This window comes from Lithobates pipiens, unplaced genomic scaffold (assembly GCF_037356315.1).
Source record: "Lithobates pipiens isolate NorthernLeopardFrog02 unplaced genomic scaffold, aLitPip1_a1.2 Scaffold_8, whole genome shotgun sequence".
NCBI classification, from domain to species: domain Eukaryota; kingdom Metazoa; phylum Chordata; class Amphibia; order Anura; family Ranidae; genus Lithobates; species Lithobates pipiens.
In genome coordinates, this window is record NW_027507903.1 from 42,202,215 (window position 1) to 42,225,900 (window position 23,686).

Here is a 23,686-nt window from a genome sequence, read left to right on the forward strand (position 1 = left end):
GTTAACCTATTCTATACCATGCTCACCCACATTCTGTCAGACATTTCTTAGACAAGACGATGTACCAAAGCCAGTGAGAAGAAAACTGGAGTAATTGCCAAAAGCAACTATTTTGTAACTGCCAAATGTACAGTATCTTGTATTCTTTGCTAAATTCAGTGTTTTATATATGTAGGAAAGTAAAGAATAACTGTAAATTGTCATCTTAAAATAAGATTTAAGATTTGTAAGGCTCGGGTATCAGTCATGTGGTACAGTCATGCAAGGCCTTGTGGAAAAAAGTTGGAGAATTGCTGCTGTAGATATCTGCTTTATTCTTGCTTCATATTCCTTTGGACCAGTCTTTGTAAATCAGCCACATTGTTTGGGACTGATGAAGTATACTAAAAAGCCCACTAAAGCATCCATCCATGTTATAGCAGAGCTCCACCCAAAAGGTGAAGCTCTGCTTGTTTGCCTCATCCCCCCATTTGCTGACACATTTGGCATCTTTTGGGGGGGAGCGGGTACCTGGTTTTGACAGGTACGCGTTCCCAATTTCGGCTGACTTCGCCACAGCAAACTCAGCCAGGAGGCTTCACTGCCGGTTTTCCTTAGCCAAGATGGTGAAGGCGGCAGCCCCCGAGAACCAATTGAAAAATCAGTTCAGGTAAAGACACCGCTGGATTCATGGACAGGTAAGTGTCCTAATATTAGAAGCCAACATCTACAGTATTACACTATTTGTAGCTGCTGACTTAATTTTTTCTGAAGTTTGGACAAATTTCCTGCTGCCGGCTATTGTATTCTGACAGGTGGCACCTGTGGCTGTCAGAATATCAGACTAGTGACTACAATCTCTGTTCATCCAACTTTTTTTTTCTGAATTGAATTCAAGCCATGTATGGCCATCACAAGTGTATTTTCTCCACTGCCAGGTATGTCAAAGCTCATTAGTCACTGAATAAAGTTTAAAATCGTGCAGCTTTACGAAGCCTTGAGAAGCAGACTAGTTAAGGTGAAAGACAAATGCCTGGGGAGAGAGAGGTATGACATATTGTCTCTGGCAGAGTGAAAAAAGGGCACTTGTCACTACTCCTATTTAAAAGTTTCTGCTCTCAGCATAGAATAAAATATACAGAACACACTGCTAGCTCTAGGTAGACCGTGCACTCACCATTTTTCTTCTCTGAACCAGTCTGCATTTTCAGTTTTGCAATTAACCATTCCACTTCATCCAAAACTTTTGAAGCTTGACCTAGAACCAAAAGCTATACAAAAAGTGGTATGAAAAATTATGCATATTTAAAGACTGGTTTTATTCAATGTGTACTATGTGTAAAAATTCTTAAAATGCTGGATTGCACCCAAAAGTGATATGGTCATTGTAACCATCATTGCATTACTCAGCTTTAGTCAGAGTAACACTATTTAGGAAATGAAACAAGAAATATTTGCCACCTTACCCCGAAATGGGTGGAGGTGTTGGCCAGATTAAAAAACTGCTCAAACACCTTGCTGGTACTATATATTCTAGCATTACACTAAAATTACACACTGTACCATCACATTTTAGTCAGCAAATGAAGTGAAGTCAAGCTATGAATATAAGTGGCTGTGCATACATTATAATGTAGCACAGAAGTACCTTTCGTTAACAGATAAGTTCACCGTTTGTAACATATCTAAATTTATTTTGTAACATGTTACACCCATATTCATGGTGTAATATGCAACATGTTACTGCAGCACCGGCCCCCGATCCCAGCCGCATGCATAGCATCAATGTGTGTGCAACAGATCGGCACATCAGCCTGATGCGCCCGATCCAAACGAGCAGCCACTAGGACCCAGCAGTTAGGTTGTCTTTCAGTAACGTCAGCCGCCAATCACAGCGTGCCATGTATTCCACACATGCGTACGGTGCTCATAGCGACTGTAACGGGAGGACGCATACCTGTGCAGCCGCCGTGGCCATGGAAACCTGTGATGTCAGGCCGGCACCGCATTAGTTATACCAAAGTTTTATTTTTATTTTATATCTATATTTCCTAGTATTAGGAGTTTAATACTTCAGCCTGCTTAATGTTACTTGGTTACCATTTGTTTTTTTTAACAATTTTTGGCGGGATTTGATGTCATGACGTCACAGGGTTGGGTTTTACCATTTTTTCAGTTTTTGCATGTTCCAATTGGTGGCTGATGTATATTCTGCTTTGACATTGTTACACTTCATCACATGCCTGACGAAGGGGCCCTGCATGGCTCCGAAACGTTGCACTTATCTCTGTGATGTGATCTCTCTCAATAAAGAAACCTTTGGACGGCGATTGTTTATCCATCGTGTGCTGGCGAATATGTACACTTGCTTGATGTTTCTAGGGCCCAGCTGGTAATAGCTGCAGGACCCACCATTTATACGAGCCTTACTTGCCAGGAACGTATGTGATAGGAATATTGACAAGACAAGCTTACACAGAATGTCTTGCAAGAGCCCTGCATTGAACTTGCAATCTGATGACCATTGGTGTAATGCTTTGCGGGCTCATAGTAAAAAAAAATTAAAATGCATTTTTTTTTTTTTACAAAAGAGTGAACTTATCCCTTAATGAAATGATGACCATTCATTTATCAGATACTCACAGTGATCGTAGGAGCCGCAGTCTTTACATTAACAATGCGGAAGTGTGATGGTTTCTCTACTTCAATGTCCTATAGGAGAGAAAATACTTGAGTAAATAATCTTGAAATCATGCAGAACAAATAATGTATGAAATATAGCTTATACGATGGCAAACTTTTTTCATCAATCCTATGGTTGTTCAAACCTCCTATAGGCCTGGAGTACTTGACATTAAAGTGAAGTTCCGAGGCACCAAATAACTAAATCTTGAAAATTTTCCCTCCCCTCCTAACACCTATTCTAACCGACCTGTGTAGGAGATATCTGTATACTTGCCTACAATGCTGTGAAAAAGTATTTGCCCCCCTTCCTGATTGTTTTGTTTTTTTGTTTTACATATTTCTCACACTTAAATGATTCAGATCATCAAACACTTTTTAATATTACACAAAGATAACCCAAGTAAATCCAAGATGCAGTTTTAAATTATTATTTAATTTATTAAGGGAAAAAAAGCTGTTCAAACCTGCCTGGCCCCATGTGAAAAAGTATGCTGAAACATGCTGAAACATGAATGAACTGGGATAACCACAATTGTTTGGAAAGCCGAGTTAAATTTCACTTGTCACACCCAGGCCTGATTACTGCCAGACCTGTTGAATCAAGAAATCACATAAATAGAAGCTGTCTGACAAATGGAAGCACGCTAATAGATCACAAAAATTCACACATCAATCCACATAATTCAAGAACAGATTAGAAACAAAGTAACGTACATGTATCGGTCTAGGGAGGGTTTCAAAGCCATTTCTAATGGCCGTACACGCGATCCAAATATTGTAAGAGAGATCGTATGACTTTTGTTCGCTTAATAGTCACAAGTAGAAATTGAATAGGTAACTAAAGTCACGAAAATTCTCGTAAGACAGAAAAAAAACTCAGAAGTGATGTTATGTGTTGTAATATATTTGTATTGTATTTTCGGACAACTACACGGACTAAAACGAAAATTGTACAAGGAAAATTTTCGCGCTTGTCCGATCGAATAATAAATTGGATGAACTGTCGTGATCAGCGCTCGAAAGTAGTGTACACACGATCCGAAAATCGTACAATTCTTCCTCGGGTGACAGTTTTCGTACGATATTCAGATCGTGTGTACGGGCCATAAGGCTTTGGAACTCCAGTGAACCACGGGGAGAGCCATTATCCACAAATAGAGATAACTTGGAACAGTGGTGAACCTTCCCAGGAGTGGCCGGCCTACAAAAATGACTGCAAGAGCATGACGAGGACTCATCCAGGAGGTCATAAAAGAACCCAGAACAACATCTAAAGAACCGCAGGCCTCACTTGCCTCAGGTAAGATCAGTGTTCATGATTCAACAACAAGAAAGAGACTGGGTAAAAATGGCATCCGTGGGAGAGTTCCAAGGCCAAAGCCACTGCTGACCAAAAAACACAAATGATCATCACACATTTACCAAAAAATATTTTGATTATCCCAAAGACTTTTAGGCAAATATTCTGTGCACTGATGAGACAAAAATTTTACTTTGTGGAAGGTGTGCATCCCGTGACATCTGACATAAAACTAATACAGCATTTCATAACAAGAATATCATATCAACAGTCAGACATGGTGGTGGTAGTGTGATGGTCTGGGGCTGCTTTGCAGCTTCAGGACCTGGACGACTTAACATAATTGATGGAACCATGAATTCTGAGCTTTATCAGAAAATCCTAAAGGAGAATGTCCGGCCATCGGTTCATGACCTTAAGCTCAAGTGCACTTGGGTTATGCAGCAGGACAAGGATCTGAAACATAACAGCAAGTCCACCTCCAAATGGTTCAAACAAAGCAAAATTAAGATTTTAGAGTGGCCAATCAAAGCCCAGACTTAAATCCAATTGAGGTGCTGTACCATGACCTTACACGGACCGTTCATGCTGGAAAACCCTCCAATGTGGCCAAATTAAAACAGTTCTGCAAAGAAGAGTGGGCCAAAATTACTCTACAGCGATGTGAAACACTCATTGCCAGTTATCGCAAATGCTTGATTGCAGTTGTTGCCGCCGCCAAGGGTGGGACAACCAATTATTAGGTTTAGGGGGCAATTACTTTTTCACATAAAGCCAGGCAGGTTTGGATAACTTTTTTTCCCTTAATAAATGAAATCATCATTTTTAAAAGGCATTTTGTATTTACTCGGGTTATCTTATAATAAAATGCGTTTGATGATCTGAGTCATTTAAGTGTGACAAATATGCAAAAGAATAAAAAATAAAAATCAGAAAGGGGATAAATAATTTTTCACAGCATTGTATTTTCAAATCATCTGGTCATGTGATCAGTCTGCCCTGTGCCAGCCAGTGTGGCTGCAGGGGAGAGAAGCAAAGAGTGCTGACAATAGATGAGCCATTGAAGATTATGGGTGACAGCACCGCTCCAGGCTTTACTAGCTATTGTTGGAGCACCTTTTTGTTTCCTCTAAAGCTGCCACAATGGAGATCACATGACTGGATCGCAGTGGCCCTCAAAATACATAAGTATACAGATAAGTATACAGAGCTTTCTTACACAAATTAGTCAGGATAGATGGTAGGATGGAGGAGGAAGCATTTTTAAAATTAGTCGGGTGGTGCCTGGAATTCCACTTTATTAAATCTTACACAAAATAAAACCCCGTCTTGACAGACCCATAAGAAAAACTCTTGCATCAATATAACCGTATTTAAAAAAATAAATAAAAAATCTGGACTATATCCCTTTAAAATAATAATTCATTAAAACTATACACCATGGTATTTAGCATATAAAAAAAAAACACAATCCAACCTACCTGGACATCTGGTACATATATCAAAAACATTCTTTCCAATCTAAGTAGAATCAATGTATGCACATAGCAAATTTATTTACAAAGGAAGTGAAAAGTCTACACTTCCCATGTGTAGCACATAAAATAGTGGTAGTTCCAATTTTTTATGTCACACTATATTATCGCAATGTGAATTTTAGGGCAAACAAACGCAATAAATTACCCACATTTTTGATAAAATATAAAAGACGAGGTTGCACCGAATAGATAGATAACAAACATGCCAAACCAGAAATTTTTGTGCGCTCGTGAAATGGTGTCAAACTTCAGTACCCTATATTTTCTATAGGGGGCTTTTAAAGGTTCACCTATAGCAGTGATGGCGAACCTTGGCACCCCAGATGTTTTGGAACTACATTTCCCATGATGCTCCAGTACACTGCAGAGTGCCAGAGCATCATGGGACATGTAGTTCCAAAACATCTGGGGTGCCAAGGTTCACCATCACTGACTTATAGGTATCAGTTTAGTGGTACGGAGGAGTTCTTGTGTTAGAATTATTGCTCTCATTCCGGCATGCGCAGTGATATACAACATGTGCATCTCAATTAACGTTTTCACATGTGTGTTTGTGTATATGTGGGGATGGGGCCTGAAAAAATGTTTGGGGGGATGGTGATGTGCAACTATTTTATTGCAAGTTCTATTGATTTTCAAAAACACAGACAGAAAAACATTTTTACAATTACAGAAACAATAGACATACGAAACCGGGGACACAACAAAAAAAACCCCCACATACACACACGTACATTGGTCTTACATGGTGTTTATGCCAGCTTAAACATGGTAGAGTCCTATGGTACTATTTGCCTGGTAACTAACGAAGAATGGACCAAGAGTCATATTTCTCTAAAAGGCTTCTGAGGCTGTGGAGGGATCCATAATCCATTTAGCCCAGTCCTTTTCATATTTGAGGAGACAAACTATTAATATAGGTTTCCTTATATAATGGTAGGCTGTTATTAATATGTTGTTTCCACATGACCAGTGATGGGGGGGGGGGGGGGTAGTTTTTTTCCAACTAAGAGCTATAGCTTTGCAAGCATAGAACAAAAGCAGCCCCAAAGTACGCCCTGCTACCGTGGTTAAGTTGAGTTTTTACTGAACTTTTTTTTTTTCCCATCACATGGGGACAAAAAGTCCCCTATGTGATGATTTTTAGATGACAGGTTCTCTTTATTGAGATATGCAGGGTTTAAAAGACCCCCAATGTCTCCTCTGTGCTCCATTAAATATTTTGCAATGCAGATCGCATTGCAAAACATTATCTCCCGGCTGAGCTAGCCAGGAACACGAGAGCTTGGCCCTAAAGGGACGTCAGAGATGTCTCTTTCCAAGTCACAAGAAGAAGAGGAGAAGAGTGGACGTGTGTCCTCTCGTCTCCTTCCCCTCTACCCACCAGCATCTGCCATGGAGATCCCTGGTCCCCAATGGGCAAGCGGAGCCCAGTAAGCATGGCGGCACAGGACGGCATGTGGGGGGGCAGGAGCGATCGGGTGGCAGCGGACCTGGTAGCGAATAGCTGGAATCATAACTGATCACACGTGCAACACCATGATGGCTGTAGATCAAACAGAGGCTAAGATGGCAGCTTCCTTGACCATTTAAGAGGTTATAAATGCAAGGAGGGTATTCTGATCATGTGACTGCTGTGTCTGGCTATGACAGTCCTCTCATGATTGGAAAGCTCCTGATTGCAAGTAGGCATCAGGAGCCTTTCCGGTAGCCGCTGGTAACTATGCTGGGAACGCACAGTGCACATGCTCTCAGCACAGAAATGTTTACATTTGGGGCACATATATGTGGCTTCTCAGCGTTAAAGCCCTCCCACCAAGAAGCCACATATATGCATAAGACCGGCAGGAGGAGGTTAAGAGAACTATTTATCAATTTTATATGAAAAGGAAGTAAATATAATATAATATGGAAAGTTAGAGCTCTTTTCACCTGATCAATATCACCGAGGTGTCCATGTATGTCCTGGCAGAGTTCTCTTAGTATGCTCACTGGACTCTTGAAGAGGGAATGCATGTTAAACAGAAGAGTCATTGCACTTTTACAGAACTGGACATCCTCTGTAGAGACAAGAGAAGTCATAGTAAACTCATCAGTGGATAGTATGCTGAGAATTGAGATTTACATTCCTAGAGATCACATTTAATATGCAGAAACACGTCGTAGAATGACTTTCCTACACCTGGGTCACACAATCTGGACTTGATGCTCTAGCCCAGTGTTATTCAATCTTTTTTCAGTTAGGGACCTTTTAAAATTCTGCACAAAACTATTAGTTTTACATAACACATGAACACCCAGACACGTAGGACACCCAACATTAGGGGTGATGTATTCTTCTAAAGCGAATACACCTTTGTACTACTAGAGCTGCGCGATTAATTGTTAAGAATCAAGATAGTGATTTTTTTTTCCCCCCTTGCAATATCAACCGCTTGCCGACCGCCGCATGTACATATACGTCAACACAATGGCACGGACAGGCAAATGGGCGTACAGGAACGTCCCTTTAAATTTGTTGCCATGCCATCGCGTGCACGCCGCTAGCCTCGCAAGTGCGATTGCGGGTCCTGCAGACTCTATGTCCGTGGGGATACCCGCGATCGTCTCACGGAGAGAAAGAAAGGGGAAATGCTAATGTAAACAAGCATCTCCCAGTTCTGCCTAGTGACAGACACTGATTACTGCTCTCTGTAATCGGGAGCGGTGATCAGTGACATCTCACACACAGCCCCTCCCCCCACAGATAGAATCACTCCCTAGGACACACTTAACCCCTACAGTGCCACCTAGTGTTAACCCCTTCACTGAAAGTCACATTTACACAGTAATCAATGCATTTGATCGCTGTATAAATGTGTATGGTGCCAAAATAGCGTCAAAAGTGTCAGATATGTCCGCCATAATGTCGCAGTCACGATAAAAAACGCTGCCATTACTAGTAAAAAAAAAAAGAATTATTAATTAAAATGCCATAAACTATCCCCTATTTTGTAGCCGCTATAACGTTTGCAGAAACCAAACGCTTATTGTGATTTTTTTTTTACCAAAAATATGTAGAATACATATAGGCCTAAACTGAGGAAAAAATTTTCTTTTATATATTTTTTGGGTATATTTATTATAGCAAAAATGAAAAAAGAATGCGTTTTTTTCAAAATTGATGCTATTTTTTGGTTTATAGCGCAAAAAAACAAAAACCGCAGAGGTGATTAAATACCACCAAAAGAAATCTCTATTTGCTTGGGAGCCACATCGCACGACCGTGCAATTGTCAATTAAAGTGACGCAGTGACGAATCACAATGGTCCCAAAAAATGTCTCAAAAATGTCGCAGTCACTATAAAAATCGCTGATAGCCACCATTTAAAAAAAATAAATAAAAATAAATTATTAATAAAAATGCCATAAAACTAGGGCTGAAACAATTAATCGATATTATCGATAATAATAGATAATGAAAATCGTTGTCAACGATTTTCATTATTGATTAGTTGGTCCGCACCATGCGATCCGCGGAGGCTTCGGCCTAGCTCCGGAGCTGGCGGCCATCTTGGTACACCTGGCGGCGATGAGCTGCGCGCTGACGTCACCCCCAGCGTGTTGTTCAGCCTGTGTCAGCCCAAGTGAAGGAATTCTGGAGGAGTCACGCTGGATGCCTTGCCTGCCCTCATTCAAAACTTTTTTTGCAGGTACCACCACATTTATTACCTAATCTAACCTAATAACTAACTACTATCTATTAGATAGTAGTTAGTTATTATCTAATCCTATCTAAGCCTTTCCACTTGCTCGGCACAGCCACAGTGTTGATTTAAATAAAAGGTACAACACTATATCTCCCCCCTAATAAAATGCAGCTTATTACAAGCATAAAAACATAGCATATCACTGACTATTTGCACAAATAGGCGTCCCGGGACTCATCACGGCGGTCTGTTTGGAGGAACTTTGATCGTGGTGAGCTTGGCGCAAATCATCAGTGATATGCTATGTTTTTATGCTTGTAATTTTGTTGTGGGGGAGATGGTGTTATATCTTTTATTTAAATAAACAATGTGGCTGTGGGGGGCGGGGATAGTGTTATTTTTTTTTGCCGATCCGAAAATTGATCCGATCCGTGACTCTGATCCGATCCGTGAGTTTTTTGATCTGTTGCACCCCTAGTCCGCACCTTCCCCCCCTGCCAGCCCGTTAGAATCCTGTGTATCCTCCCGTGTCCTACGCATGCACTATATATATATATATATATATATATATATATATATATATATACACACACACACACACACACACACACACACACACACACACATACATATTGTATATTAGCAGAGACCCTAGAGAATAAAACGGTTGTTGCAATATTTTATGTCACACTGTATTTGTGCAGCAGTGGTTTTTCAAATGCAATTTTTTTGGGGAAAAAAAATACAGTAAAGCTAGCCCACTTTTTTTTGTATAATGTGAAAATGTTATGCCGTGAGAATCATGATCTTTATTCTAAGCAAAAAAATAAAAATGGGATTCTCATTTTGGCCAGAATTGTGCAGCTTTACTACAAACTGTGACCCAACACAACCACAGTGACACGCATCCATCCCTATGATAAAGTGTCACTTGAAGTGACATGCTTCATATAAAGTCCCATGACCATTGTTTCTTTTCAACACTTTTGTACACTGGTACTGAGTATTATTCCAATGTTTCTCTTCTCCTTCAGTTTCTCTCCCTCACTCAGCTAATGTGACCCCAGTGCTGGTGGAGAGGTTCAGGGGAGGGAAAACAAGGATGCTGTGTAGGTGCCCAACGTCCTTCTTATCAACTCATGACATCATTGGTTGTTACAACGCCTAGAAGGTTGTAATAGTGCACAATAAAAACCTAAGGCTAGGTTGTAACTATAAAAAGGGCAGGCTTGATCCACCCCTGGCTTGAAAAAGGCTACTCTCAACAAGTACCAGAAAAAAAAAAACTGTATATAGCCCTTCCAAAGCAAATATGAGAATTGTAATAACATCCTAGAGATTGCTTAGGGTCAATGTCACAACCAAAAATACATTTCAGATATTGAAGATTGTTTTTACACAGTTTCCAGTTTTAATACGAGTCAGTCACTAGGCTCAGACGCTTGCCAGCTACATTACACTTCAATATAATCACTGGCGGTAATGGAAAATGAACACTGCATGCACACCATTAACATTTATAATAATTCTTACCATAACTGGTTTCTTTACAAATTTTGACAATCCATGAGAGCGTCTGCACATACTAGAAAACAAAAACATAATTCTATCTTATGGTCAATATTCAAAAGCCAAATAAAGCAAGTATATTTATGTTTGTTACATACAGCATGTATAATCACTTTTTCCCAGCACTAACAAATGACATGGTGCAAAAGTCATGGGTATCAGTACTAAATCAGCATCATATAAGCAAATTCTCTCACCTGCTGAGAAGAGGGCTCCAGAAATCGATACAGTATAGATAGGATGCTGACTAACAGCACAGCTTCTTTGCTATTAAATTCATCTTCCCCACAGTTAAGCTGGTTTGTAAGAGACCTCTGTGTAAAGAAAATACAACTTCTATTACAGTGAATATGTAAACATGTAACACCATCTTCAACAAAAGAAACCACCAAGAACATCTCTCCTGTGATGATCGCATAACAAACCTAGGCCTTTGGTCACATGAGGAAATAAAACTCACTTTGCTCGACCCGAGCATCCCATACAGGCTGAAACTGACAAATGGGATCCAACAGCTGCACTCTGAAGAAAATCATCCACTTCATTTAACCACTTGCCTACTGGGCACTTAAACCCCCCTCCTGCCCAGACCAATTTTCAGCTTTCGGTGCTCTCACAATTTGAATGACAATTACTCAGTCATGCAACACTGTACCCAAATGGATTTTTTGTCCTTTTTTCCCCACAAATAGAGCTTTCTTTTGGTGGTATTTGATCACCTCTGGGGTTTTTTATTTTTTGCGCTATAAATGAAAAAAGACCGAAAATTTTGGGGAAAAAAACGCATTTTTCTTTGTTTCTGTGATAAAATTATGCAAATTATTAATTTTTCTTCATAAATTTTGCCCACAATTTATACTGCTACATATCTTTGGTAAAAATAACCCAAATTAGTGGATATTATTTGGTCTTTGTGAAAGTTAGAGAGTCTACAAGCTGTGGTGCGAATCATACAAAATTGATCACATCTGATGTACTGGTGGCCGATCTCACTTCTTGTGACCCGAACAAGCCAGGAAAGTACAAATACCCCCCAAATGACCCCTTTTTGGAAAGTAGACATTCCAAGGTATTTAGTAAGAGGCATAGTGAGGTTTTTGGTGTTGTCATTTTTCCCCACAATTCTTTGCAAAATGAAGATTTTTTTGGTTTTTTATTTTTTTTCCCACAAAATTGTCATTGTAATAGGTTATTTCTCTCACATGGCATGTGTATACCACAAATGACACCCCAAAATAAAATTTGCTACTCCTCCTGAGTATTAAGATACCATGTGTGGGACATTTTCACACCCTGGCCACTTAGAGGCCCAACATGCAGGGAGCGCCATCATGTGTTCTAGAAGCATAAATTACACATCTAACTTGTTGACTACCTATTACACTTTTGAAGGCCCTGGAGCACCAGGACAATGACAGATGGCACTGATGACACTTGACACCGATGACAGATGGCACTAATACGTGGCACTGATGACACTTGACAACGATGACAGATCGAACTAATACGTGGCACTGAAGACACGTGACACTGATACGTGGCACCGGGGACACATGGCACCGATAGGGGTGTGTGTGTGTGTGTGTGTGTGTGTGTGTGTGTGTGTGTGTGTGTGCGCGCTCACCGACGCTGCAGCACGGAAGCTCTCCCTCCTCACACGCTGTCTGTGTGAGCAGGGGAGCCGGAGACGAGAGATGATCTCATATGAGATCACCTCCCATTGGACAGGCCGATCGAGTGCTAAATGGCCGCTGTGATTGTCCATTTAGCACGATCTGTGATTGGCTGTGTCCGAGGGACACGGCCAACACAGAACTTCCCCGATGCTCACCTGCGGCAGCGCGCATTGGGGGAGTAAACAGGAGGACGTCCAGGGACGGCCTCCCGGCAGTTAGCGTCCGCTCTGTAGCCGTCTTTTGGCTATAGAGCGGGCGCAAAGTGGTTAAAGTATAACAATGACAAAAAAACAGCAGACAAAACACGGTGGGGCAAAGAACAAAGTGACAAATTTCACGCTAACTAGCACTTAATCATGGTCATGAGTTAGCAAAAAAACACGTTGACTTTGTTCTCTGCCCCACAGTTTTTCTGCTTTTTTTGCCATTTTAATACTTTCAATAAAGTGGATGATTTTTTCCTAGTGCAACTGTTTGGATCACATATGAAACCCGGCTTTGTGTTTTAGCTAAGCATGGACTTAAAGAGGGATTTCACTGTAAAAAAAAAATATTAAAAGCCAGCAGCTACAAATACTGCAGCTGCTGACTTTTAATAAATGGACACTCACCTGTCCCAGGATCCAGCGATGTTGGCAGCCAAGGCCAATCGATTGCTCGGCTGCTGCCCCCGCCATTCTAGGTGAGGGAATCAGGAAGTGAAGCGTTGTGGCTTCACTTCCCAGGTTCCCTACTGCACATGCGCGAGTCGTGGTCTGCGCTGTCTCTGGGAACTTTGTGTGTCCCAGCAGACAGCGCGCCGAGACAGGAAGAAGCATAGACTCGTGGGAGTCTATGCCCAGAAGTGGGTGCAAATACCTGTCTTAGACAGGTATCTGCAGCCCCCTCCCCCCTGAAAGGTGCCAACTGTGACACCGGAAGGGGGGAGGGTTCCGATGAGCAGAAGTTCCACTTTAGGGTGGAACACCGCTTTATTCAGTAAATTTGGTCACACGATCTCTTAGAAAAAGGGGGGAGGGGGGTATAGGGCAAGATAAACTTCCCCTTTCCGTCAGGTATTTATTGCGGTGTCCTTGCTGGGGAGATTTTTCTCTCATTTCCTGCCTTAGTGACCACTGTTTCGAAGACAGAAATGAGGAAAAATATCCATAATGAGAAACGGTCAGGTTTTTGTTGCTGTGTCCAACCCTTTTCCATTATACATCTTTATTGTTGTGGCTCTGCTGTAAACGTTCCCTTACTTTAAAGAGAATAAATTGGTTGGAGCTCTTTTGAATAAAGGTTCAAATAAAAAAAAGCAACTCAGATACACACACCAATCTCAGATGGTCGGGTCAGAATCAGGGGTAAACAACATGAAAAGCATGGATCCATCCTGCCTTGTATCAATGGTTCAGACTAGTGGTGTAATGGTGGGGGGTATATTTTCTTGGCACACTTTAGGCTCCTTAGTACTAAGTGAGAATCGTTGAAACACCACGGCTTACGTGAGTATAGTTGGTGACCATGTCAATCCCTTTATGACTACAGTACCCCATTTCTCATGGCTACTTCCAGCAGGATAATGTCACAAAGCTCCAATCATCTCACCACTGGTTTCTTGAACATGACAATGAGGTCACTGTACTCCAATGGCCTCCACAGTCACCAGATTTTAATCCAACAGAGCACCTTTGGGATGTGGTGGAATGGGAGATTCACATCATGGATGTGCAGCCGACGAATCTGCAGCAACTGCGTGATGCTATCATGTCAATATGGGCCAAAATCTGAGGAATGTTTCCAACACCTTGTTGAATCTATGCCACGAAGAATGAAGTCAGTTCTGAAGGCAAAAGGGAGTCCAACCCAGTACTAGCAAGGTGTACCTAATAAAGTGGCCAGTGAGTGTATATGTAAACCCAGCAAGCTTTCAGCACACAGAGATCCTTCAGCAGGACATATGTCACAAATGAAAGTAAATATACAGGGCACAACCTTACATTGCAAATACTAGCAAACTATACGAGGCAAAATTGAATTCCTAAATTTAAAAACGGATTTCTCACTTATCAAGTTAGTTTCCTCCAAGGGAAAAAAACATGAGAAAACCCTTTTAAAGCCTCTAGCACACTGCAGGCCATTAATTGTAATGTGCCTATGCACACAGGCGCGCAAACATGCGCTGGGCATTCTTCAGTTAAAAAAAAAAAAAAAAGTTCTCCCCCTTGCAAGTTCCCCGTGCGGTGCATGCCGTGATCACCGAGTAAACGAGACTTGGTAGATCACAGATCAGAGTAATGGGCTGAGTTTTTTTTTTCTCCTCATGCTGACAAAAGCCAATTACTGGGTTCTGTGCAAGGGACATCGGTCCCAAAGTGGAAGATGCACAGCCATCTCATCTGTGCCCACCAGTGCCAACTGCCAGTGCCCACAGTGCCACGAATCAGTGCATAACAGTGCCACCTATCAATGACCACCAGTGGTATGAATGGTATGAATCAGTTCCTCATCAGTGCCACTTAGCAGCGCTGCCTATCAGTGTCAACTACCAGTGTCGATCAGTGCCCATCACTGCCACCTATCAATGCCCTTCAGTGCCAGCCATCAGTGCCATCTACCAGTGCCATCTACCAGTGCCATCTACCAGTGCCATCTACCAGTGCCATCCACCAGTGCCATCCACCAGTGCCATCCACCAGTGCCATCCACCAGTGCCATCCACCAGTGCAGCCCACCAGTGCCATCTACCAGTGCAGCCCACCAGTGCCATCTACCAGTGCAGCCCACCAGTGCCATCTACCAGTGCCATCTACCAGTGCAGCCCACCAGTGCAGCCCACCAGTGCAGCCCACCAGTGCAGCCCACCAGTGCAGCCTCATCAGTGCAGCCTCATCAGTGCAGCCTCATCAGTGCAGCCTCATCAGTGCAGCCTCATCAGTGCAGCCTCATCAGTGCAGCCTCATCAGTGCAGCCTCATCAGTGCAGCCTCATCAGCTTACATCAATGGAGAAAAATTACCTGTTTGCAAAATGTAATAACAAAATATAAAACGGTTTGGTATTTTTTTTTATTTGGTCTTTAATTTTTTTTTTACAAAAAATAAAAAACCCAGAGATGATCAAATACAGTGTTGTATGACCGCGCAATTGTCGTTCAAAGAACGACAGGGCTAAAATCTGAAAATTGATCTGGGCAGGAGGGGGGGTTTAAGTGCCGAGTACACAAGTGGTTAAAAGGGGTTGTATGGGTTCGTTAAAAAAAAAAAAAAAACTAACATATTATACTTACCTCCACTGTGCAGTTTATTTTGCACAGAGCGGCTGTCTCAGCTCCTCCCCGCAATAGCTAATCCCCCCTCTGGGAAGCTCTATCCCGAGGGGGTTAGCTTGCGGGCGCACTGCTCCTTGTCATACACGCTGCGTCTATAGACATTACCATTCCTCTATATCGGATGACCAGTATACCCATAATGGGAAGAATGGTATATAGGCTAGGTTTTGCTGCGTTTTTTTCATCTGCGTAACCTATAATACTTTTTATACAAACACCTATTTTCCTAAAATCGCTTTGGTGTTTACACACCAACACCTTTCTATTCTCCCCCTCTTTTTCAGTAACATTTAATCTGGGACAGCTTTAGTTAACAGATTCTTTCATCAATCACACCACGGTTATACATAACTTTATAGCATTTTTGGCGCCCCTGCTTTGATATTGTTTTTATTAATACACAGTATAAGTACATTGAGGCTATGTTAGCCTTTTCTTTTGTTTGGGACAATTATCCCTACATTGGGTCTCTTTCTCTATATTGATATTATTTTACCCCGATTGCTAGGTCCATGTTAGCCCCCTTGCAGCCACGTATAGTTGCAGTGCAGGACTGTTGATCTCTTTGGGGTGCCTTCCATGCCCCAACGCCCGTCAGGAACCAGGGGGTATGTATATCAGGGGGATATGTTGGGGATACTGGTCACGGGGGGGGGGGGGGGTCATTTTAACCATGTCACGCATTCAATTATCAAACATAAATACAAACTATTGTTTTGTACCGTTAAGAGAATATACTATTTTATGGTTTTTCTTATAGAGTCTACATTTCTGCACAGGTTTAATCATTTTTCCCTGAGGAAGCCGTAGCCTTGGCGAAACATGTAGGAATTGATTACCTGTTACCTATACTGGCCTCACAACACACCTGGTTGGTCCTCACTACATATCTCTCTGTGCTATTTCTGTTCAGGCACCTATGCATATATACGTATTTCAGGTTTATGTTATTTAACATGTTTATAAATAAAATCATTTTTTATCTATTTTTTGTAAAAACTACATTTTTCTGGCACCGCTATAATCCCCTTTCCCTAACGATTATTTCTTAAAAAAGCTTTGGTCATATTTTTGCAGTTACTGTAATTAAAAGCAGGTTACCACATTAAAAATGTAAAGAGGAAAAGGGAAGCGCTGCTTGACGTAAAGAGCTCAGATGAAGTGCAGAATCAAAAGTTTAGTGTTATAAGACAAGGGTTTCCTGCATTCCCATCATAACAGAAGTGCCCACATTTTAGGAACATTTGTAAAACATACTTGAAACTGTGAAATCTGAAAGGCAGCCTTCTGCATGATATTGGTTTCTCCAGATTCCTCTTCACCCTCATTATCTAGAATAAAAGGTTGTGGGATTAGACAACACAATGTTAAAGTCATTACATTTAACAGATAACGTTTTTTTTTTTTGTTTTTTTTAAGAGATTTATATTCACTAGGGCTTAAAAAATGCATCAAAGTAATAAATTGCATAGCATGTGCTACATGCCTACATTTTAAAGCAGACTTTTAATCAAATGTTACCTTTAGGCTGTGTTAACAGTCTTGCCGGAATTGATAAATGAAGACGAAACAGAAGGGCTGAAATAATTATCTTTCCAGGAGAACATTCTGCTTCTCAAATCTTCCTCTGTGCTCATTATCACCAAAAGATTTGGTTACACAAAAAATTATTTTTTTTCCAAAAATCATGTTACCATATGCCTTGGCTTTTAGCCATTTTGCCAAACAGTGGAAGAAACGTAGAGCTGCATTTTTCCCAAAAAGGAATTTCAGTCTTATTACTTCCTTATGTATCTATCCCACCAACGCGGTTATATCGATCGAAGTGCATTGGTACTTGGGTACAACATGCATAATCTCCTGGTGTGGCAAAGCTTGTGTAGCTGTGCCAGAAACTAATCAAGAGTGCTCAACTATGCCCGCTCTTTCCAATCACCTCCTCTATTTGTAGAAGATGTACTATAGGTTTTATGAATAAAACACAATCTATGAATGGAATAGGCAGACCTTATTCATCCGGCCCTCCTCTATTCATAGATGCTATAGTACAGCTTCTATGATTGAGGCTGGGTTCACACCTATGCAAATTGGTTTTCTCTGCATCTAATTCACGTAGCAGGAGATTGTGGCTGGCTCTCTATGGAGCCGGTTCACACATCTCCGTATCGGCTCCGATGCAAATTGCACAGGGGACCGGGGCATCTTTTGATCCATTTCAGGTCCAAATTCAGCCAAACTTTTGGGCTGAAATCGGACCTGAAACGGTGAATGGTGATGCACCGGACTCCTGCTGTGAGCCGCTGCGATCTTTAGTGTGAACCCAGCCTGAAGGAGCTGGGGGGGGGGGGGGGGGGGGGTCAGGCATAGGCGGGCACTCTTGAGAAGTGTCCATTGCAGCTCCCTCAACACTGATAACCCCCGCTACACCGGAAAATTAGGGCTTGTGGGTGCTCGAGGGGAATCACAAGCCCCCACAAGAGACACATAAGATTAATCGGTAAGAAAAGTCCCTTGGGCTGATTTTTTTGTTAATTTAGCTTAAGGTCTCCTTACACTAGACAAAAAAAACAGAAAATCTGTCATTTGGACCTTTCATTTGTTTTTAGTCCAGTTAATTGACACACATAGAAAATCGGTTAATGTGTTTCTCGCCCGTTAAAAATGTAACTGTTTGCACTGTGCATATGTAAAAAAAATAGATGAAAAACTGATTAATTTAAGTCCACCGAAGGATTTATCATTTGAAATTCGGTCATTACATGATGGTATTATCATTTGTTTTCACGACCGAGTGTTCATTATTCATATAGTGTATGGCTAGCTTTAGGCTTTAAAGCAATATGAATCCCAAAAGCAAACATTTAATATCCCTTTCATGCCTAAGACTATTTGTGACATTTGTTGCTTGCAAGTTAAAATCGTTACTTTTTGCTAGAAAATTGCTTAGAACCCCCAAACATTATATATTTTTAGCATAGACCCTAGAGAACAAAATGGTGATTGTTGTAATATTTTATGTCACACGGTATTTGTGCAGCAGTCTTTCAAACATAATTTTTGCGGAAAAAAACACTTTAATGAATAATAAAAAAAACAAAAAAAACAAAACAGTAAGGCTAGCCCAATTATTTTATATATTATATATGTGAAAAATGATGTTATGCAAATAGATATCCAACATGTCGCGATTTGAAATTGCACACTCGTGGAATGGTGACAAACTACGGTACCTAAAAATCTCAATAGGCAACATTTTTGAAAAAAATTGCAGTTACCAGGTTAGAAATACAGAGGCGGTCTAGTGCTAGAATTATTGCTCTTACTCCGACGATCACGGCGATACCTCATATGTGTGATTTGAACACCGTTTACATATGCGGGTGCGACTTACGTATGCGTTTTCCTTGCTGTGCAAGCTCTTATTTTTTACATTGTCTCTGTAAAAAAAAAAAAAAAAAAAAAAAAGTTGATCACCTTTACTGCTGTCACAAGAAATGTAAACATCCCTTGTGACAGTAATAGGTGGTGACAGGTACTCTTTAAGGAGGGGTCAGGGTCTAAAAGACCCCAAATCCCTCCTTTGCACTTCAAAGTATTCAGATTGCATAACAACAATTTTGAATAATGTAATTTTTTAAAAAATTTGTCACCACTGGCAGCCGAGTAAACCGGAAGTGACGTTGTGACGTCGATTTTGTGTTTCCATAAAGACTGGAACCAAACTGTTTCTGGCTTTGATTCAGTCTCTAGCCGGCAGAAGTATCGGATCACGCAGTGGGTCTCCCAGTGGGACGGGAGGCCCAGGAAGAGCGATGTCCCCTCCCACTCCTCCAGGATAACTACCCAGCGGCTTTTAGCTACATCGGTTGTTATCCCTAAAGAGCCGTCCGCCCACTCAAAAAAACAAAAAAAAAAAAAACGGTACCGGGGTGATCATCACCCTGGTATAACCCCTGAAAGCCGAAGCCGCATATGTGCGTATGGCCAGTGCTAAGGGGTTATATTGGAGTTTAACAATTCTTAATGGCTGTATTAGTTTCCTTTTTTAGGCTCTTTCTTCTATTTTCATCTGGTGATCCAGCCAATAATTCTGCTGTTTTTCAATAGAAAAGCTCTGTTGCAGTTACACGGATGAGGCAGGCCATTTAAACTTGTAAGGGGTGCTTAAAATGATCAGCTTTTATTCATGTAAAATCTTTATCCCAAAAGGGAAAAAAAGTGTTTGCTGTAACTGATTATAAAGTATTAGCTGGAGTTCAGCTCCAATTTGTTAGCGTATTTAAATCTGCAAGCACTTCTAACAATCCCCCCTCCCCAGACTGAATGCTGCAGTTCAAATATGTCCCCCCCTTGCTCCTTCATCCAGAGTAATGTCTTTATGATACAGGAAGTGTGTTCCTGGCCAGATCACCAGGTGAAAACAGAAAAAAACGCCTAAAAATAGAAAACTATTACAGTCACTGGTTGTTGAGCTGCAATATATAAAATTTTTGGTTTGGGGTTTTAATACCATCTTAAATCATAAGTTAAATAAAACACTTTCTATTCCGTTGTTGATTTCGCTGTATTTTTTGTTATAAAACAACACATAGGGGAGCCCATGGGATTAAGATATATCAATCTTCTTTCTTCCTTTCTCACCCATTAAGAGACAAAAGGAAGGCTTTAAAGTGATCGTAAAGTCTTGTTTTCTTTCTTCTTTAAAAATAACAAACATGTTATACTTACCTGCTCTGCGTAATGGTTTTGCACAAAGCAACCCAGATCCTCCTCTTCTCTGGTCCCTCCTTAGCACTCCTGCCCCCTCCCTCCTGTTGAGTGCCCCCACAGCAAGCAGCTTGTGAGCCAAGCCACAGCTTTATGTATCCATGCAGACATGGAGTCGCGGTTCGGCCCCACCCCATCTCTCTTCTCTTTGGCTAACTGACTTTGATTGACAGCAGCAGGAGCCAATGGCGCCGTTGCTGTGTGTCGACCAATCAAGAGGGAGAGTCCTGGACCGCTGAGGCACTCATGGATATTGATGAAGCTAGTGAGAATGGTGAAAACATGGTCTTTTGTTGTTTCCTTTCACTGTGGGATATATTAGCACGTTTATATCTGAACAAGGACATTCATTTCATCTTTTTTGCTACTTACATCATCCTTTTTATTGGACTTTTTTTTTTTTTTCACTGGATGCATATCCTACACTTGTATATACAATATTTCTTTGGATTGTTAATTGTTATTTCCTTTTTACAGAGGATTATTTCCCCATTTATCTTTATACATTATTAGGCACTTTGCTAGCGCTGTTTGTTTGAAGGATTTGTTTCCTAAAGATACTGTTTTCACTCATGGATATTGCTGGATAAAGATGGGCTCAGGTAAGTATTAGGGGGGCTGAGGAGGGAGCTGCACACAGAAGGCTTTTTATCTTAATGCATTAAGAAAAAAAACTTCTGCCTTTACAACCACTGGGGTTAAACTGCTGGCCCACAGTACTAAAATAAATACATAATAAAACTGTGGGCCAGCCCAGGATAAGCCCTCCCACTACCAGCATGCTCCATTTCTTTGCTAGTGTTCGAGGAGGATTGCATAATGTCTACAGCTCTGTATTAGGACTAACTTGTTTGCTATTCTTCGATTTTTCTTATCTTCACTTTACCTACAATGTTGCTGTAGCTTTGTCTCTTCAATTATAGCTTTCTGGCACAGTTGTCCTTAGCCTGGCTTCTGAAGTACTGCATCTGGACCCCATCTGACCGAACATGCCTATAAGTGACCTTTGGGCACTGGGTCTGGCATAGGCCACGTTCTATTCTCTGTTCTGGTAAAAGTTAGCTGCAGAGTGCTTTCCAGATCCAGAGCCACTGGAATTGTCCTAGTGCATGCCTCGTCTCTGAAGGCTTAGGGAGTTGGCCTGTCAGGGTGAGCAAGGAGCAAAACCTCTATTACTTTGGTCACTGAGTGCTTTTATTCCCCTTTCTCAAAGGATTTCCGCCATTATGGGATACTTAGACGACCTCCTGTTGGGAGAAAAGTCGGCATGGGCTCTTTTGGATAATGTGAAAATCACCACCAGATTTTACAGCAATTCAGATGAATCCTGAACCTTCTGAAATTATTGTTGGATCTTCTGGAGCATCTGTGTGTAATCCTGGACACATCTTGGGGCAGAGTGTTCCTTCCACAGGAGAAACTTCAGACACTGTGGTCTCAGATTTGAACTCTCCAGTCCAGGTGCCATCTGACTGCATGAGTGTCTTAGTCCTGAGGGTAACCTCTTAGAAGGCAGTCCATTTTGCTTGGTTTCACTTTCTCTACAGACCTCTACAATACAACATTCTGGCCACGCAATCAGTGATGGAAACTTGGTCATCGGAGGGGTCTCGTCTCCCAATCAACATTTGAGCATTGAGTGATTTCCCCGTTTCTGCACTGTTGGACCATTCTACTGAAGGGTTAACTGATCCAGATTCAGTTAGACAATGTGACAGTCGTGACATACATGAATTATCAGGGAGTGAGCAAAAGTTTTACTGTAGCAAGAAGTAGAATGAATCCTGTCCTGGGAAGAACTTCACATTCCAGCCTTATCAGTTAGTACATTCCATGTTAAGGACAACTGTCAGGTAGACTTTTTCAGCTGCAAGCGTTTGAATCTGGGAGAGTTTTCCCTGCACACAGAAGTATTTCGGGACCTGTGTCATAGGTGGAGGGACACCCAAGGTGGACCTCCTAGCCTCCAGATTGAACAACAAACTGGACATGTTTTTCTCCAGGCACAGAGATCCTCTAGTAAAAGCAATAGATGCTCTGGTGGCTCAGTGAGACCCGTAAATCCTGATCTTTGCTTTGCTCTACTGAAAGGTCTTGTTCATCTGCTTCACACTATTGAGCTGGAGAGTATTCCAGTGATTCGCATTGCACCAGGCTGGTCCAGCCAGATGTGGTACACCAACCTGGTAAGATTCCTAGCAGACAGAACATTCTGTGGGCACTGCCAGGTCATCGTGGTCTTCTGTCCCAAGAACCATTTTGCCTTAATTGAGGAACTCACTTTATCAGCATAACTGTTGAAGCCAAGGTTCTACTTCTTGCATGGACATGGAAGGCGTACTTTATGTGGTGTGAGTTTTGGGGAGTCTACCCCAGGAGTTTCTCTGTGGGACAAATTCTCTCCTTCCTGCAGCTGGCACAGGACCAACATCCGGCTTGCAACAAGAGTCAGGGTTTCTATCCTTTCTATTCTGTATGAGATACTAGTCTCTCATTCTCTGTTTAAGACCTTTGAACAGGGGGTCTCCCATGTAGCCCCGACTTGGGCTACAGTTTGTTTGCTCGTCTCCATTCCTTCTGTAGGCAGCAATATAACCCAAAGGTTCAAGGCTTCCTGTGTCCCTAAGGGACTCCAGGAAAATAATTGGTAAGGTGTATAAAAATCCTATTTTAATCGCAAGACCCCCTTTAAGATTGATAGTGGTCTATACAACTGTTTTGTAAAGATAAATAAACAAATGTTTAATAAAAAAATAATTTTAATAATCCACACAGAGAATTTTTACATAAACAAAAGAAACTTACCCAAAGCTGCCAGGAACTGTGAGATCTTTGTTGGGTAGCGCAGCTGAATGGTGTAAAATATCTGCACCAAACCCTCTAAACACATCAGAGAGATGTTCTTCCCTTTATCCTTTTTCCCAGAATCCTCAGCAGCAGATGGGATAGATGTGTATCTCCAGATTAGCACCCTGGATATAAAAAAAGCCAAAAACAAAAAGAGGTGCAGATTAATTCCTGGCCATCGCAAAACAGATAGGTCAAGAAGATTTATGTAATCAACTAAATAGCCCATTTAGACTAATTTTTAAATGGGTCAAGAAATTACTTACTGCTTTACTACCGTGACATTCAAATTAAATTTAAAATTGCATATATGCAGAGAGGACT

General features: G+C 41.3%; 1 protein-coding gene across 2 annotated transcripts in view; it reads right to left on the minus strand.

The window, feature by feature from the left end:
- Positions 1 to 23,686, minus strand: part of FANCI (FA complementation group I) — a 100,969-nt gene that overhangs the window by 20,797 nt on the left and 56,486 nt on the right. For both annotated transcript variants that reach the window (XM_077471244.1, XM_077471245.1), the window contains exons 25-31: positions 23,321 to 23,487; positions 17,006 to 17,079; positions 10,958 to 11,074; positions 10,725 to 10,776; positions 7,435 to 7,562; positions 2,623 to 2,691; positions 1,157 to 1,250 (exon numbers count right to left, since the gene is read on the minus strand). In XM_077471244.1, the coding sequence (XP_077327370.1) occupies positions 1,157 to 1,250; positions 2,623 to 2,691; positions 7,435 to 7,562; positions 10,725 to 10,776; positions 10,958 to 11,074; positions 17,006 to 17,079; positions 23,321 to 23,487 (701 nt within the window). The remainder of the gene's footprint in view (positions 1 to 1,156; positions 1,251 to 2,622; positions 2,692 to 7,434; positions 7,563 to 10,724; positions 10,777 to 10,957; positions 11,075 to 17,005; positions 17,080 to 23,320; positions 23,488 to 23,686) is intronic.